Consider the following 17,288-nt stretch of genomic DNA (forward strand, 5'->3'; position numbering starts at 1 on the left):
GGAAAACAGTGATGGGCAGCAGCTCTGAGAGATACACAAGCTAGCGGTAGCCCCAAAACTACTGCTAAAAAGTAGGTCAGAATAAGCAGCGTCATATTCCCACACCTACACACCAGTCCACTTTAGTGGTGGAAGCGTTACAAAGCAAACTTCCCGGTGCTCAGTAATCTGGCCTGGGAAAATCTCTCCATCCCTGCTACAAGTGCCCCATCGAAGGGGGTCTTTAGTGTTGGAGGTAGGATTGTAACATGCCACAGGGCTTGCCTAAAGTCAGAGGTAGTATTCAGGCTTGTATTTCTTGCACAGAAACTGTAAAAAAAAAAACTTTATTGGACATTAAAAACACCTTGTGTTTGATTTCCACCCATCCATCCATTATCCAATCCGCTCTATCCTAAATACAGTGTCACGGGGGTCTGCTGGAGCCAATCCCAGCCAACACAGGGCGCAGGGCAGGAAACAAACCCCTGGCAGGGCGCCAGCCCACCACAGGTGTTTGATTTTGCTATTTGCCAATTACAAACAGTTTATTTTCTTTAGAAAAGTCTCTCTTCAAGGATGCAAGAGTTTTCAAGCTCATTGTTTATTTATTTCTTCTAATTTGTTAACGTGTGTTTACAGTTTATTGATCCCCACTGAGAAATTACTCTTTTGTACTTTAACCATGCTAAGAACTACAAGCAGTGAGCAGCATTCAGGCAACAATTCCAGCTCTAAAGCCGCTTCCTCTATATGGTTTTTTGTCAAAACAAAAGCAGTTAAGAAATGTGTGTGACATTCATAAACATTTTGTTTTTAACTTATTTGAATGCCTCTTTTGAGTTTTTTTAAAACAAAAAGCTCAATTAAAATTGTAAATTGAGTGAATCTGTGGGAAAAAAAGGATTTTATTTTTAGGCCATATTGTCCAGTCCTAGCACAAAGTTGTATTCTCAAATCTGCCTTGTCCAATTCAGGGTCACGGCGAGCTTTATAGACTGATCATTAATTCCACTGAATGTGCCCGATTGCTGACTGTTGCATAAATGAAATGTACAATTTTTCTAGTAATAACAGTAACATACCTTATACTTATGCAATTAATGACTGAGTACATTATCCTTTATATTAATACAAATTATATACATAAACAGATACATAATATGAGAATATCTGAGACATTTCAAACAGTTTTGTGCTTTCAGATGTTAATGCTTCACCAAGATATAATGCTAAGTAAACTGCATGGTTGCTCACAGTTTCTGGATTAAATTTCCAGCTTGGTCATTATCCATTTGTACAATATCTCACTGTGCTTGTGTGGTGTTTTCTTTGGACTCCCTGGTTTCCATCAAAACCACAGGATATGAAGTTTGAAGGAATATGGAAAAACATGAGAGTACTCTATAATAGAGCATCATCCTGCCTTGTGCATGATGCTGCTGGGACAGGCTCCATTCCCCGTAACCTAGTACTGTAATGAGCAGATTTGGAAAGTCAATGAAGGAATGACTGATTTACACTGAAATATCAAAACAGGAGACACGTTTATTGTAAAAAGAAAATCTGAAAATGTGTTGCTTACATGGTCAGAAGGAAACGCTTTAGCTTCAAGCAAAATTTTATGGCGATCTGTTGTTGGCTTGTAAAAGGACAGCTAGAAAAAAAGATTAAAGAGCATTTACAGAATGACTTAAATATTAATACGTAAACGCACTCAATTTTAAATTCTTAATTAAAAAGCAGACTTATGGAAAACAATTTTACCAAAAGCAGATGAAGGTTCACACTCAGTCCATTCATTAAAGCTACTTCATTGACCTTTGCTCCTGTTGGATGAAACAGCATTATTACTCTTTTGACATGGCATTTAGAATACTGGACTATATTGCTACCTAAGGACAAACCAAATATTTACTTTCCAATAAGCTATATTGTGGATAAAACCTTTTCTTGTTGCTAGTGTGAGTGGCCTTCAGAGTATGCAGTGGCAAACATGAACTACGAAGTGTGAAACATAAAGACATGTAGGTTAGGGTAACTGGTGACTTTAGATGTGCCTAGTATGAGTGAATGTGTGAGGAGGTCTATCCTGGGCAAAACTCACAAACATACCAACTGTCACCAGGGCAATTCTGGATTGCCAGTTATCCTAAAACACATTATCATGACGGGGAGAAAAACAGAAACAAAGCCAAGAAGAACTAGCAGCCAATCACTGGGCACCCTCACAGTAAAATTGTAAATTAACCTGACATGCTTGTTTGTGTTTGGGATGCAATATGAAAACTAGAGTACCTGGAGGAAACCCACACAGACATAAGAAAAACATGCACACTTCACAAAGATATCAAGCAGGCAAAGGATTTGAATCTGCAACACTGGAGCCAGGTAGCATCAGTGCTAAGCATTGCACCATTGGGCCATTATGTTTCTTTCTGTAAGGACAGTGAAATGATTTAGAATTGCTGAAACTTACACATTTTTCATTAGCTAAAAAACACATTTTAAGTTTTCATTTTTATTAATTGGCAATGCCAGCCATATCTTTTCCTTGTCATGCCTGCTGGGCAGTCTTAGTGTTTCAGATAAAAAAGAAGCTAATGGGGGGCTTCTTACTCCTTTTCTTCTCTTTTCTCTTTCCTTTCATTTAATTGCAAACACTTCCAGACACACACTTGGTTTGAAATAAGCTATCAGTTATGAAGAAAAGTTTGAAAACTTAAAATGAAAGAGTCAAATATAATGATTAAAAAGGAAAACAGAATTTCATTTTAACACAAGATCATTTAGAGATAATTGTTGGCTAATTAAATCTTTTAAAATACAGCAGGATATTACTTTCAGAGGCAGGTTATACTTCTATGGTTGCATGCTAAGAATTTATTTGAAGCTGCCCTCAGAAGTTTTGCTGTTCTAATAGACAGAACAGAGAAGATTTTTTTAATGAAGTTTCAGTTCCAAATCATTCTTGATTTTTAATTTATAATATTTTAGCCTGAACTGACCATTTTTTTTATAAAAGCTACATGTTTATTTAAAACATATATTAACACATACTATATATATAGTGTGTGTGCGTGTGTTACGCCCAAAACGCAAAATCAGCCAAAGCAGGAAGTGTCCGACCAAATTGGGAAATGGCCAGAGTCGCTGTAAATTGACTTGGCCAGCCAGTTTGCGAAATGGCATGGGGCAATTGGCCAAAGTCGGAAGAAAATAGGCTTGAGCAGCGATTTGTTGCGCAATTAGTAGTGCGATTGCATTGAATGTATCCTTGGCCGCTCTTGTTCAGAAAGCGGACGCCACTTGGTTGTTTTACAATAATTAAGATTAGGTATTTTAGTAGGTTTCACATTTCTGTTATCATTTTGCCCTAAAATAGTAACTTAACATCAGGGACCTATTTTATTGACCTTAAGGTTAGTGTTTGGGTGAGGGGAAGGCTGTCTCAAGTGGCGTCCGCTTTCTGAACAAGACCCGCCTTGAGCAGTTTCTCGTGCAGAATGGAAAACTCACTTCTGAATCTGCATCTGAAATTTTTAAGCATCTTCGCACCTTAAGCAGACAGTCTTACATCAGCGCATCAAATTATGGCCAGGGAGTTCTCACCACGTCGCGAAATGGCCAGCCAAAGTAGCATATACTCTGGTCATTTCTAGTAGTTCGGACTTTAGCCACACCTCTCAGCCAAAATGCAAAATGGCCAGCCAATTCGGGAACTGGCTGAACTTTGGGTTTATAGTTACACACCACATGCACTTCAGAAGAGGTGATCCACCTTTGGCTAAGCATGTTCAGGCAAAGCCAGTACTTAGTTGGGAGACAAACCAAGAAATGCTTGGATTGTTGCTAAAAGAGGTATTGACAAGGCCAGCAGGTCTCAGGTTAACCTGTGGTCTGAATGTGAATCCAAATACCCCACTGCAGTGAAGGGGGCATTTGAGATTAGATGTAAAATCAATGTCCTGACTCTCTATAGCAATAAAAGATCCCTGGGAATCCTCTGTAAAAAGTAGGGTATACCTCAGTGTACTGGCTAAATTGTCCTCCTCGGCCTAGTTATTCTGGCCCCCTAACCATTCTCTGTCTCTGATTGGTAAATATCTCACACATCTTCACCACATAATAGCTAATGTGTGGTGCGTGTACTAGTGCAAAATGGATGCCATTGCATTATCCAAATGGATCCCACCCATTAGTGTTGGTAGAAGTGGCTCCCCACTCTCTATGAAAAAGCTTTCTGAGTAGTGCGAAAAACCTAAATGTAAAGAAGTATTATTTGTTAATTAAGCGTAAGTCAATAAATAAGTGATAATTGTTTGGATTGGTTGTATAGCTGCACACAAGTGAAAACATGTTTTGTCTGTGGTCATAGTAGTAAAGTTTTGACCTTGATCAGTCCATTTCTCTTGTTGTTTTCTAGGAGTTAAGCTGTATAGCCAACTCAAACAACTTTTTCACAAAAATGTGGATAATTATTGACTTACTTTTATATACATATATACATTGAGATTGACTGGCATCCTATGGGGGACTGGCATACAGCATTTTACCTGGTGGTGCAAGGGAGAGCTCTATCCTCCATCCATCCATCCATCCATTATCCAACCCGCTATATCCTATCTACAGGGTCACAGGTGTCTGCTGAAGCCAATCCCAGCCAACACAGGGCACAAGGCAGGAAACAAATCCCGGCCAGGGCACCAGCCCACCACAGGCTCTATCCTCCATGTCCCTTAAAGGGATTCACTATGTTCAATAATGGACGCATAAATATTTTTATACATATGCAAGTATCTGTATATGCATACACATCCAGCATTCCATGGAGAATCTCGGGCTAATGAATTAAAATGGGAAGAATACTGTATATACATATGCATATTTTTTTGGGTTTTCTATGTATACATTATATAGTGTTGGGTTTACCATAGAATTGTGTTCATAAGAATTACTTATGAATGCTATGAAATCAACTGCAATTTCTTTTGTCTGCCACCTCCCGACTCACCAGTATAAGAAAACCCCCACATATATTATACCATTCAACTCATCTTGATGTCTAATTACCCAAGACATCAAGCTTCTTGGGATCCCCTCTTATTGTGTTCCTCTCAATAAAAAAAAATATTTTTATGCAAATTTTTGGGCCATAATTTGTGCTACACCATTCGATTAAAGAGTAAACCAACACATGTCTTCAGCACAAATGATCAGAAGGACTTGCTGTTGTGCATGCCACATGACTCAAAACAAAGGGTTCACCCCCTAATGGGATACACAGGGTTAAAATTACTGTTTTCATAAACGTTTGACAAAATGGGAATCAGTAGACATGCAGTGTGTTGTTTTATGCTATTTTGATGTTTCTTATTATGAATATGGTCATATGTTTAATATTTGATTCTTACTAATGGTCACGGGTCCACTAAGACCCACTCCCAGAAGATTAAAATGACAAATTTTAAGCAACAGTTTGTGGGGTTAGACTATAGTTTTAGACTATTTCAAGTTTAGTGATGATGAATATGGTGTTATTTTTTATCCTTTACTAGGAATGTAGTCCCTTCTAGACCTTTATCAGAGGTTGAAAAAAAAAATTCTATTATAATTGAAAATATTTAAACTTTACAATTTAAATTTTTAAGCACATAATTTAATATTTCAAGCATTTGACATAACTATTCTTGTTTATTATGTACTTCTACCTTATGAAGTAAATCATTAAATTTGATATGTACACCCCAAATTAGGGCAGCTTACACAACTTAAACCTTTTTTATTTATTTTTTTTTTACTGAATTAAATATTGTGTTTTGTTTTCACAATATATTTGTAATAGTTACTAGCACAATGTTGTTTTTTTCAGATAGTGGTATTGCTTTGATTTCATGCAGTAACAAAAAGTCAAGTGATTTTATAAAATGCATAAATGTGGTACACCCTAACATAGTGCATCACAAATAAGGCAAGTAATCCAAAATCATTCAAGAGGCTTCTTTTACTTAAGCTACTACATTAGGAAACTTACTGTGTATGCTAATAGTACACTTCATGATAATAACACTATCTTATCATTCATGTTAAATTTACCAGTAGCCAGCATCTATTGGTAATCCCTGTGTCATTTTAAAGAGCCTGTTATAAAGAAGCACTTGGCATCCATTGTACTAACTATTGTCACACATGTGAGAATTACAAGTGTCTTATTGGGATTGATTTAAGGGTACACCTGTGAGACTGAAGAGAGGACTGCACTGTGCATAACAGTGGCTTTAATTTTCATTCCTATGGCACATGAATTGCTATGCATAGACCAGTGCTATCATGTCCGATCACATCAAGCTTTTCCACTTTCAGCCTGGTCAAAAGAAGAAGAGACAATGACAGGATGTAGTTGTCATTAGCCCAGCAACGGCTTTGAAGAACAGACCTTCTCACTTGCTCTCTGAGATACAATGTCACTATTTTCACCATATTTATTATCTGTGATTACGCAAGGCATCCTTGGCCTTGACCCTGACTCTTTTTATGAGGTCCTACCGTTCAATTTTATACTCACTCTATGATATCGCCTCTTAATCTCTATTTACAATGAAGATTCATCTGCATCAGTCTTTTCTTAAGCATCATACTGTAAGTCTCTGTACTTTTGTCCTTTTTAAATGTTTAGGCCAAAATTGTACTTAATATTCCAGATTTGGCCTCACAAGTATGATATACCCTAGAATTGTTTTGTCCATTGCCCACTATAAATTCCCACAGCTTAATACTGTAGACTTTTAATTAAATCCTGCAGACTCTAAGGTAGTAGATTATCAGACCACTAAAACTTTTTTTTTTGAGAGCCAGGTCTGGAGTGACAACAGGGCTCCTGTCATATCATCTCCTAAATTGGTCCCAAGGCAGAAGGGGTTGGGTCAAAATTGCAGGGCTGGGGAAACGAAAGAGAATCAGGCACAGACAGTACAACCCCGTCTTCTTTCCCTGCAATTATCCTTGCAGAGCCTGATGGTTTCTTCCACAGCTTGCATGTGTGACAAGATATAAATTAGATTAAGGTCTTTAAAATAAACTGACTATCCTAATGTAATCACAAAATCCAATAGAATCAAAGTTTAATAATTATTTTTAAACATTTATCCATGATTCCTGTTTACTATTTTGTGGCGAACATATGCAAATAATGCAATATCACCATCCAATCAGTGTACAATGTTAAGAGAGCTTATTTTCCAAGAAGAGGCCAACTATGGAGAACTTTCCTAGTAAGCTGAGAGCAAATGTAAAGAGTGCAGCCAATCAAGTCATAGACAGTGAACTGTGGATGGCGTTCTTGAGGAGTTTTATTGTAAGCCCATGTGAGAAATTCTTATTCTTAGGATTAAATCAGCTTTAACCAATGCAATCAAAGCCTAGAGTTACAGTAATGTTGCTGTATTAATCATGTAAGTTTATTTTGTTGTGTCTGTGTCTACTTCAGTTTGATAATTATTATTACCGCTGTTGTCATATTGAATTATTGTCTGTCCATATGTACACTTTTTCGATATTTTGCTTTATAAAATGCATGCAGAATTAAGGTCCAAAAACAATTCTGGCATATCTCCTCAAAACAGCTAGCTGTGACACATGAAAGAAAAACAGGAGGTTAAAGCAGGTGTGAAAATATTGTTTGGTATTAAAATTTGTTGAGTTTTTGATAACGGAACTTGGTAAATGGAATACTGACTCCATTTGCCACAGTACATCACCATGTCCTCTAAGTATCTATACTAAATTAGAGTTATTAAACATATGGTGCAACACAGCTGGTATAAATCAAACTTTGTTTCCTGTTTAGTAAATAATAAATATTTAATCATTGGTGTCACATTGTTTAGTGCTGCTGCCTCACAATTCTAAGAGACTATGTTCAAGTTTCAGAAATCCCTTTTACATGTGTCTATATGCTCTCCTTGTGTGACTCTCAGCTTCCCACTGGATACTCAGGTTTTATACTAAATGTCCAAAGTTGTGCGTTAAATGGATTTGTGAATCTAAGTTTGTCAAGAATGAGTGAGTGCAGGTGTGTAAGGTAATGTGCCTTGTGCTCAGTGACTCCATTGTGGCCCAGAAATGGATAAAGTGAAATTGAGGATTGAAAATGTTTACATCGATGTACAGGTTATTGAAATATTGCTTTACAACATTTTAGTTTTATAGTGTTTAAAGGATTTTAAAACACAGTTTAAAAATACAGTACAAACATACAAATGAAGTGACTAAAATCTTCAGTCACTGTTTTCAATTTCTCACCCATGTTTCACCCATAAGCACCTTAAAAGTGTACCATTGGCTCTTGCAAAGTGCTTTTTAGTGTTAAAGACACACAATACTCAGGATGGGAAACCTTGTGAAAGACGCCAAAACATGGATCTCTGAATTACCTTCTATTAATTAATTTCATACATATTGTGGCCTTTAGGGAGCCCTAAATCTCAAACACAAGTGCACCAAGACCATTGGTTGATAACCTTTTCTATACCACGTACCCCTAGAAATTCTTTTATTTATGTTCACACACTCAAAGTAAAATCACATTTGAAGATGAAGTCAAATTTCTAATGTTTAACCTAAACTTGAACCACATTCAGTGCTGCAGGTGAACAAACTGAAGTAAAAAAAAAGCTTTGATTCAGTGCATGAAATTTAAATATAAATTTAGCAATTTACCTTTGTAAATCTCAATAAACTTGTAAATGTATTCCCCATGAATCTTGACAATCTGGGGGTTGGGATATCCTGCCAAGCATGAAGCGATTTGAGAAAATTACAATCAATGATCGTTCAGGGGATTGGAGACCCATTGGAGCAATGGGTGCTGCACCCAGTCAACAAGTATTGTCCCTCGATAACACCTGCACTGCAGTTAAAAAACAGATGAGCTGCACAGTTAAAATTGCTGCGCTACTACCAGGGCCGCCAGCAGGATAGAATGGAAACAACAGGTGTTCCATCAAGTTCAATTCCCCTTGTACCCACTGTCAAAATGTCAGTCAAACCTCGAAATCAGTGACATTTGGACTTGTACATAAATCAGTACTTCACCCATTAAGGCCTCGCCCTTCTCTTCTCTTTTAAAAATCTTTTAATGGATGTTCTTTTAAAAAATTGTTACAAGCCTTTACAAAATGCTCTGCAAGAAACATGTGAGAATGTGCATTTCTGTGGCTCATTCACTGGTGAATATTGTGCATGCAATGCTTGATTCTTTTCTTATCATAGAACAGGAGTACTAACTAATAAATGATCTAAAAATGACAGCACACTGCAATACACTGCACCATGATAATGTCGGATGATGCACCTCACTCAATTTTGTCGAATCACAATGCAACCTTCCTCTCTGTTGCACTCCCAGAAATGTCTTCTCACACCAGATTGGGAACTCCTGACTAAGACAGTCATGGGTACAAAACACATATTGCTTTATTCAAAAAAATACCTTTCACAGGCTTCTCTTCCATGAACACAATATACAATTGAATTCTTGTTCCTTACATTGTTAACTTGTTCCATACAGCCTTGTCCTCCTCCTCCTCCTCCCGACTCTGACTGACTTCCTGTGGAGCGGCTTCTTTTATTGAGAACTCATAATGCCATAGTATTGGGGAAACGGAAGCAATTATAGGTCAGGCAGAAGTCCTACAAAACAGGGAGGTCTTTTCCTGACAGCACCCTCTGGTGGCAACCTTGGACTCTGACTGGGCTGTCCTTAGAGACTACAGTACAGTACTACAGTATCCGGCATGCCCTGTGAGTGTCCAAGCTGGAACTATGCCAGAAGAACACTGCAATCAATCATATTATGGGAAGAACTGCTCTTGCCAGACAGACTCCTTCCGACCATCCATCATTCATTCACCCTGACTGGGATAGTAACCGAGAAACCACCTCAGCCAGGTTACACCTCTACTCTATGTATAATGTACATCTCTTACGGCCTCTTGGCTAGGCAAGAATTCATCCCTCATCCTAGCTGGGGTGCAAATCCATCCAACTGGGCATCTACTATATAAATATCTTTCTCATTGCATTTTAAATGAACTTGTGTTTTCCTGGAACCACCCCCAAATTATTATCTCCTATGATAATTTATAATTATTTTAACTGCATAATATCGCAAGGAAAGGCAATTTTGGATAAAGGAACTTAAATTTAAATTCAAAGATGCTCAAAATAAAAATAAGAATATTCATAATTTTTTTATACCAACAAAGGACTTCTGTTGTTATAGCACTATTTATGCCCAAACACTATTCCAAGGCTCTTTACATGATCCAAGGTATAATATACACCCTGCTGTTGGTGAGGGTGACCTACTCAAGGTCACAGAGCGAGACTGAACTGGTAACCTTCAGGGTTAACGTCCATTGCCTTTGCCATTAGACCACACTGTCAACCACATGGAGACAGAGCCCATTCAAAATCCACATGAAATGAACTATCATGGATGTTTCCCAAATAACGATTATGAAAAAAAATGCCAATTTTCCAGGACATCAGTTCAGGATTTATAAAAAAAAGAAAGAAATCATCTTCATGAAATTCACTAGGGCTGAAATTCAGTAATGATTAATTGATTCTTGTTCAATTCATGAGCCATTGTTAACGGCCGTCAACTATGTAATTTATGTCTGCAAGGACAGATTAATTTACTCAGCAAAATTACGTCCCTCTGAAATTTGTGACATAATGCATGTACTAAAAAGTCTTTAAAGTTTAAATTAAGTGTACTTGAAGGATGACATAAGAAACTTATGAATAAATGGAGAAAGAGTAACAAATAATTAGCAGCAAGTCACAGATGGCTTCTGCGTGAAAGGTGTTATCTATTTTCCCAGCTTTCTCTTTTTATTTTATTGTTGTGGAGAGCCAAAGCCTAATACATAATGTTGTAAGTTTTAATTCAGTTTTATTTCACGTTTCAAGTTTTATGGCAACACAGTGAGTAGCCTTGCTGCATCACAGATCTGGTGGCCTGGGTTCAAATCATACTTCTTCATGAGTTTTCCTCCCACATCACTAAACACGTGAATGTTAGGTTAATTGACAAATTTTATACTTATATGTATATTGTGTGTGCAAACGTGGCCCCTGTAATGGACTGCAGCCCAGCCCAGGGTTTGTGCTTACCTTGTGCCCAGTGCTGCCAACATAGGCTCCAGTTCCCATAACTGTAAGTAATAAACCAACATTGTGCAAATTCTCTACTTTATAGTCACCAAATTGAGCCAGGCTTTCAAAAAAAAATTCTTGTTTGTTGTGATAAGAATATACAAATCTTCTCCCACTTTTCCTGTACTAATGGGGGAAGTCAGATGAAAAGTTTACGCTACTTTGAATAAACTGTGCATAATCAGCATTGATCACATAATTGCAATGGCACCCCAAGTAGTTTTACTTGTTGGACGAGTGGAAGAAACAAGACATTATTTTGCCTCCCAGGATAATGCATATGACCTTGCTAAGCAAGTTATTTTACCCCGCCTGACAAAAATATGCTAATAGTACTGATGATTGTTTACTTGTCCTCCAAATTGTTTCTAACAAATTAATTTATTTTCTGTCAAAAAAAAATCTAATTTAAAAATTTAAAGTGAACGTTCTTCTAAAGTAAATGTGTAATGTCTTCTGTGCATTTGGGAGATTCAGTATTTTGCTCTAAAACATTCTGCTCTAAATCCTGCAGTTTACCTCTCAAATCTCATTGATGACTAAACCCTCAAATAATCTTGTAAATATTTCAAATTGCACATTAATTATCGTCACACACTTTAAAAGACAGTGATATGTGAAGGTTTAATGGAATGAGATTTAGAATGGAAGTACCAACGGTTGTACCAGTGAAGTGTTGTTAGCTTAACAACAGTACAGAAGGAAGCATAATAGCAACTGTGTGGTTCTCCTTCATGTCTAAAGTGTGCCGAGTTTGTTTTATCATTCTTATTGGCATGGTTGGAACTAGTACAGTTATGATATATCAGCACTGAATAGATAAAATGTTAAAAATAAGCTACTAATGAACAGATTTACAGATTTCTTATTCAAATTTAAAATAGCTCTATTCCAACATTCGAAGTTCGATCATCACTTCTCTGAGTTACGAAGTACTTAACAAGAGGTATAACATTACACATAAAAAAGAAATTATACACATGTACAGTTCTGTACTGACACAATTTATAGGACACAATAACCAGACTTTACTGTCCATGAAGTCTTCTTATCTCACCTCCAGCTGATTATCCTATCACTGAAGCACTAACTTGTTTTTCTCTTCTGTCCAACATTCCCCTCACAAACAAAAGCAGAGTGGCTGCTTCGGGGAGCTCATTTGTAAGTAATAATTTTAGAGTCTGCCAAATGAGTTTTGGCCACTACCATTGTTGTAGATATCAGCAAACTCCTTCTCAAAGGGGCTTAGCGTTTGCGCACTTTTCTTTAAAGCTAAAGCATTTTAGGCTTCTTTGTATAAACAGTGGGAAAAAGGATGATGTTATTATCCATGTAATCCACCTGACAAAATAATAAACACATATTACATTTGGTTCCCTCTCTAAATGATAGCAGTCTGGTACAGTATGGACATTCAAGAGGAGGCACTGATGTAAGCCACATGATAAATCACATCTTGTGGTGGTCAAAATCAGGATTAGTCAGGTCCCAAACTTATTCCATTTGGTCTTGCTGTGAGCTGATTATGTTACTTTGGTTCATGTTTAGTATTTATAATATAGTATTTATAAAAGTTCACTACATGAAGTACACACTTTTTTGTATTATGCAAATAAATACGCCTATCTTACATTCATAAAATAATACAATATAAACATATAAAGGCTGCAGTGGGCTGGCACCCTGCCCATGGTTTCTTTCCTGCCTTGCGCCCTGTATTGGCTGGGATTGTCTCCAGCAGACCCCCATGACCTTGTAGTTAGGATATAGCGGGTTGGATAATGGATGGATGGATGGATGGACATATAAAGGTGTGCTTGCCTAGATAAATAAAATAATACATTAAAATGAGGGACATTTATTATGATTTTACAAATAGTTTGACAGTAACAATGTAAACTTACCAACTACTTTAGCCATGAGATCCACAATGCATTCATCTGCTAAAGCCCAGGGACGAGAACCTTGAAAATGGCCATAAACACCACTAAATAAGATGCATAAATAAAGAATTGGTTAACAAATTCACACTGCTCTTCTTGCCTGTTGTATTAGCAAACATACACTACATTACTTACATTTTAGCCCATTTATCTAGGTCTTCTTCAATGTACTTTTTAACATTTTTAGGCTGAAGTCCAAGAGAATTTCCACAAAAATATATGCAGTCCTCATTTCCATCAAGAAGAGATAAATCAGCTTTTAGAAATTAAAAAAGTAATGAATTAATAAAAATACATTTCATTATAGAATATCTATGTTTAAACATGTATTTCTTTATATACAGTATTTAAAGGATTTAAAGGCACCATTGTCTCATTATGAATTTTGTTTTAGTTCCATTTATTCTTGTAACATGTACATCCTATAATTACCCCTGTGAGTGATAAAATAGTTATAAATATGGAATAAAAAGAGCAGTCAAACATAAACAAAAAGAAAATGTTAAAAGAAACAGTGAGAAAAACAATGTAATATATTTGAAAATACATAATACATAACAATATATACATATAAACCAAGTTATTATAAGGTCAAAATCTAACTATAATTCTGTAAAATATGAGTGAAACTGAATGTGCTATAGTGGCACTTACTTTTGTATTTTAAAATATATACTACAGTAATCACTCCTTGATCGCGGGGGTTGCGTTCCAGTACCCCCCGCGATAGGTGAAAATCCGTGAAGTAGAAACCATATGTTTGTGTAGTTATTTTTATATATTTTAAGCCCTTATAAACTCTCCCACACTGTTAACATTATTAGAGCCCTCTAGACATGAAATAACACCCTTTAGTCAAAAGTTTAAACTGTGCTCCATGACAAGACAGAGATGACAGTTCTTTCTCACAATTAAAAGAATGCAAATATATCTTCTTCTCTTCAAGAGCAGAGAATGTCAGAGAGAGAGAGAGAGCACAAGAGAAATGCAAACAATCAAAAAATCAATACGTGTTTTTGGGCTTTTGAGTATGTCGAAGCACCGCGATAAAGCGGCATTTTTTAGAGGAGCGTCCGTATCCTCTGGGCAAACAGCCACTGTGCTAACAGCCCCTCTGCTCCCCCTCCGTCAGACACAGAGAATGTCAGAGAGAGTGAGAGAGATCGAGAAAAGCAAACAATCAAGCACCGCGTGGGAAGCATATCGTATATCATTGAGGACTTTTAGTTAATACGTAATACATGCTCTGATTGGGTAGCATCTAAGCCATCCACCAATAGCGTCCCTTGTATGAAATCAACTGGGCAAACAAACTGAGGAAGCATGTACCATAAATTAAAAGACCCATTGTCCTCAGAAATCTGCGAACCAGCAAAAAATCAGAGATATATATTAAATATGCATACTGTACATTTAAAATCCGCGATGGAGTGAAGCCACGAAAGTCGAAGCGCGATATAGCGAGGGATCACTGTATATATAGTGATGGACAGTCAGGACTCCTACCTGGCTGAGATGCCTGGGAAGAAAAGAACTGGAGCTTCCACTGGGCAATACTTCCCCCGGGATGACAGAGGGCAGTTCCCCTAGCTTGTTAAGGTGCCACATAGTTGGAGTTCAACATTGTCCAGGGGCGCAAGGGGAACAGCTAAGCCCTCCTTAGCAGGACTGCCACCATACCAGCAGTTGTAAGTGGTGCAGGAAGAAGATCACTGGACACCAGGAGCACTTCTGAGTGCCCCTGTAAAAGTGCCAGCTACCACTGCTCCAGAAGCCAGATTCGGGTGAAAAAGGAGAAAAGCTGAGGGAGGAGTGGAAGAGAAAAGAAGGAAGAGAGAGTGAGTGAGTGAGTAAGTAAGTAAGTGAGAGAGAAGAAAAGAGAAGAGAAGGACAAAATGCTGTAGACTGTGCTGGGTGCTTTGTACTATGCTGTTGTGGGGAGTGAGGGAGAAGAACTTTCCCACATATAATAAAATCTATATATTGCTGAACTTAGGTCCTGGTGTCTATTGTGTCGAGTGTTTAGGGAGCTGTGTATCCCCTGGAGGTCACAATATATATATTGACATATGGTAAATGATATATTTATATATCATTGCGCTCACAGAGTTCCAATCTTGGGGGGCACATTAGCTCTGCAACAAAGTGTCTTTTTGGTTTTGGATCTCAATGCAGATGCTTTTCACTTTTTTGCTTCTATTAAGAAGATACCAATGACATGTAAACAGTAATACATGTTTCGTTAATAATATTAATGTCACACATATTTTCTTTCTCACGGAGAGGGAGGACTCCTTTAAGACTTGTTTTGAGATTCTGGCTTGGCACATGGCTAATTCTGCATGTAAATGTATAATGTAATATACTTAATTGAATGCATTTCATCTTAAAAATGATATGAACTATTCATCTTAGTATTCTAATAACACAGAGCTTCAAACTGTTGAGGTGCAGTTTGCCAAGTTAAACAGTAAGCCAGTCTGAAAGCTGAAAAGCAGTCATCACTTCAGGAAGGGAACTTCAGCATCTAAACTAATGCCCTTTCCTATGAATTTGTAGATGATGTAGCAAAGGACCTAACTGAGGAAAGCACTACACACCACAAACAAAGGATCATGCAGCAAGAGACAGCACTCCAAAGCAAGTGGAATCATCCACTTGAACCTACAGCAACAACAAACCAACTCCACACAACATTAGACATCACCTTTAAAGACTCATAAAACTATTTGTACCAGGATAAATTAGAACTCTAAACAGCAAGTAAACAGCCAGCCTCTCTATGTTGTATGTTTGCCTATCTAGTCTGTCTGCATCCTGTCTTATATGTCAACATATATATATATATATATATATATATATATATATATATATATATATACACAGTTATCATATTTCTATAATCATTCTGTTTATTAATACATTGTTTCTTAAAATTAGTGTGCTTCAGTTACCTTGCAATATGTCTAAAGGCTGGAGACCTGCCACCTACAACAGAGAAAGGTACGGTAAATAAAGTAGGGGCCTTGATTATTTGATTAATTACCTGTATTGCTAAAGGCAAAACTGATAACTAACCAAGTTAAGATTCATCTTCCATTCATACATTTATTAGTGTCCCTCTGGGTGAGCCCAAACAAATCACGCTCTGTCCTACATTTCCATCATAAATTGGGTTCAACATGTTACCAACTATTCTTGGTGCTGAGAAGACACAACGTTGAACTATTAAGTATAGTAAGTGCCACCCAAGACTTCTAACTCCATTATAGACCTATTATTGCTAGACTGCGGGTGCCGCACAATAGGTTACACTTCTTTAGAAGCAGATAAGCAAAGAAGCATGAACCCAAACCTTCTGAAAGCAAGGATTTACTTCATACACGATCTACAGAAAAGTAGATACACTAGCACACATAAATACAGTACAAATCTGAACAAAGGGTGGAATCAACAACTGAATAAAAAGTAAGTTCCATGATCATGTTTACTCAGTATTCAGTGAATACCTAAATGATCACCCCTCCTATCACTAAGCAATGGAAAATGAGAAGCATGGCATTTGGGATGGTCGAGGACCACTAGAGTAATGGTAGTGATATAGCATGTACTCTACAAGGACCAGTGGCTCAATATTGCTTTAAAATCCAAAACTGGTCACTACTACAAATTCCTTTAGGAATAAGTCTCACCTCAAGTACAGGGCCATGAAAAACTTCACCTATAAATGGTTTGTGGTTTACAGACAGATTCAGCTAAAAATATGGTAAATAAGGACTTTCTCACTACACTATAACTGACCATTGGTGGGAAGACATCAGTAGAAGTCACAGAAAAATGTGGTGTTTTTTTTTGCTTAGATTAACATGGGCTTGTTTACCTCCTGTCCAAAAAGAAACACAGTCAGAGGTAGTTCACAGCTTTGCCCAGGATGAACTGCAGCAGTGACACCTAAATTGTTACTCCAAAAATAGAAGCCTGCAGCCTGTTTGATTTAATCAGTCTGGAGAGAATTGTTTACTGAGACTCTAATACTGTGCTCTCCGATATTACACACAGTTGGAATCCAAGCATCCATGCTCTATCATTCTGTCCCAGTAATAGTTGTTACTGAGTGTGACTATAAATTATCCCAGTCATACT

At 37.2% G+C, this 17,288-nt stretch overlaps 1 protein-coding gene across 1 annotated transcript in view; it reads right to left on the reverse strand.

Moving 5' to 3' along the window:
- The window catches only part of kynu (kynureninase), a 150,604-nt gene that overhangs the window by 106,454 nt on the left and 26,862 nt on the right, over nt 1-17,288 (reverse strand). The window contains exons 3-6 of the mRNA XM_039757370.1: nt 13,281-13,401; nt 13,107-13,189; nt 1,747-1,808; nt 1,565-1,636 (exon numbers count right to left, since the gene is read on the reverse strand). Of these exons, the coding sequence (XP_039613304.1) occupies nt 1,565-1,636; nt 1,747-1,808; nt 13,107-13,189; nt 13,281-13,401 (338 nt within the window). The remainder of the gene's footprint in view (nt 1-1,564; nt 1,637-1,746; nt 1,809-13,106; nt 13,190-13,280; nt 13,402-17,288) is intronic.

Source organism: Polypterus senegalus, chromosome 6 (genome assembly GCF_016835505.1).
Source record: "Polypterus senegalus isolate Bchr_013 chromosome 6, ASM1683550v1, whole genome shotgun sequence".
Lineage (NCBI taxonomy): Eukaryota > Metazoa > Chordata > Cladistia > Polypteriformes > Polypteridae > Polypterus > Polypterus senegalus.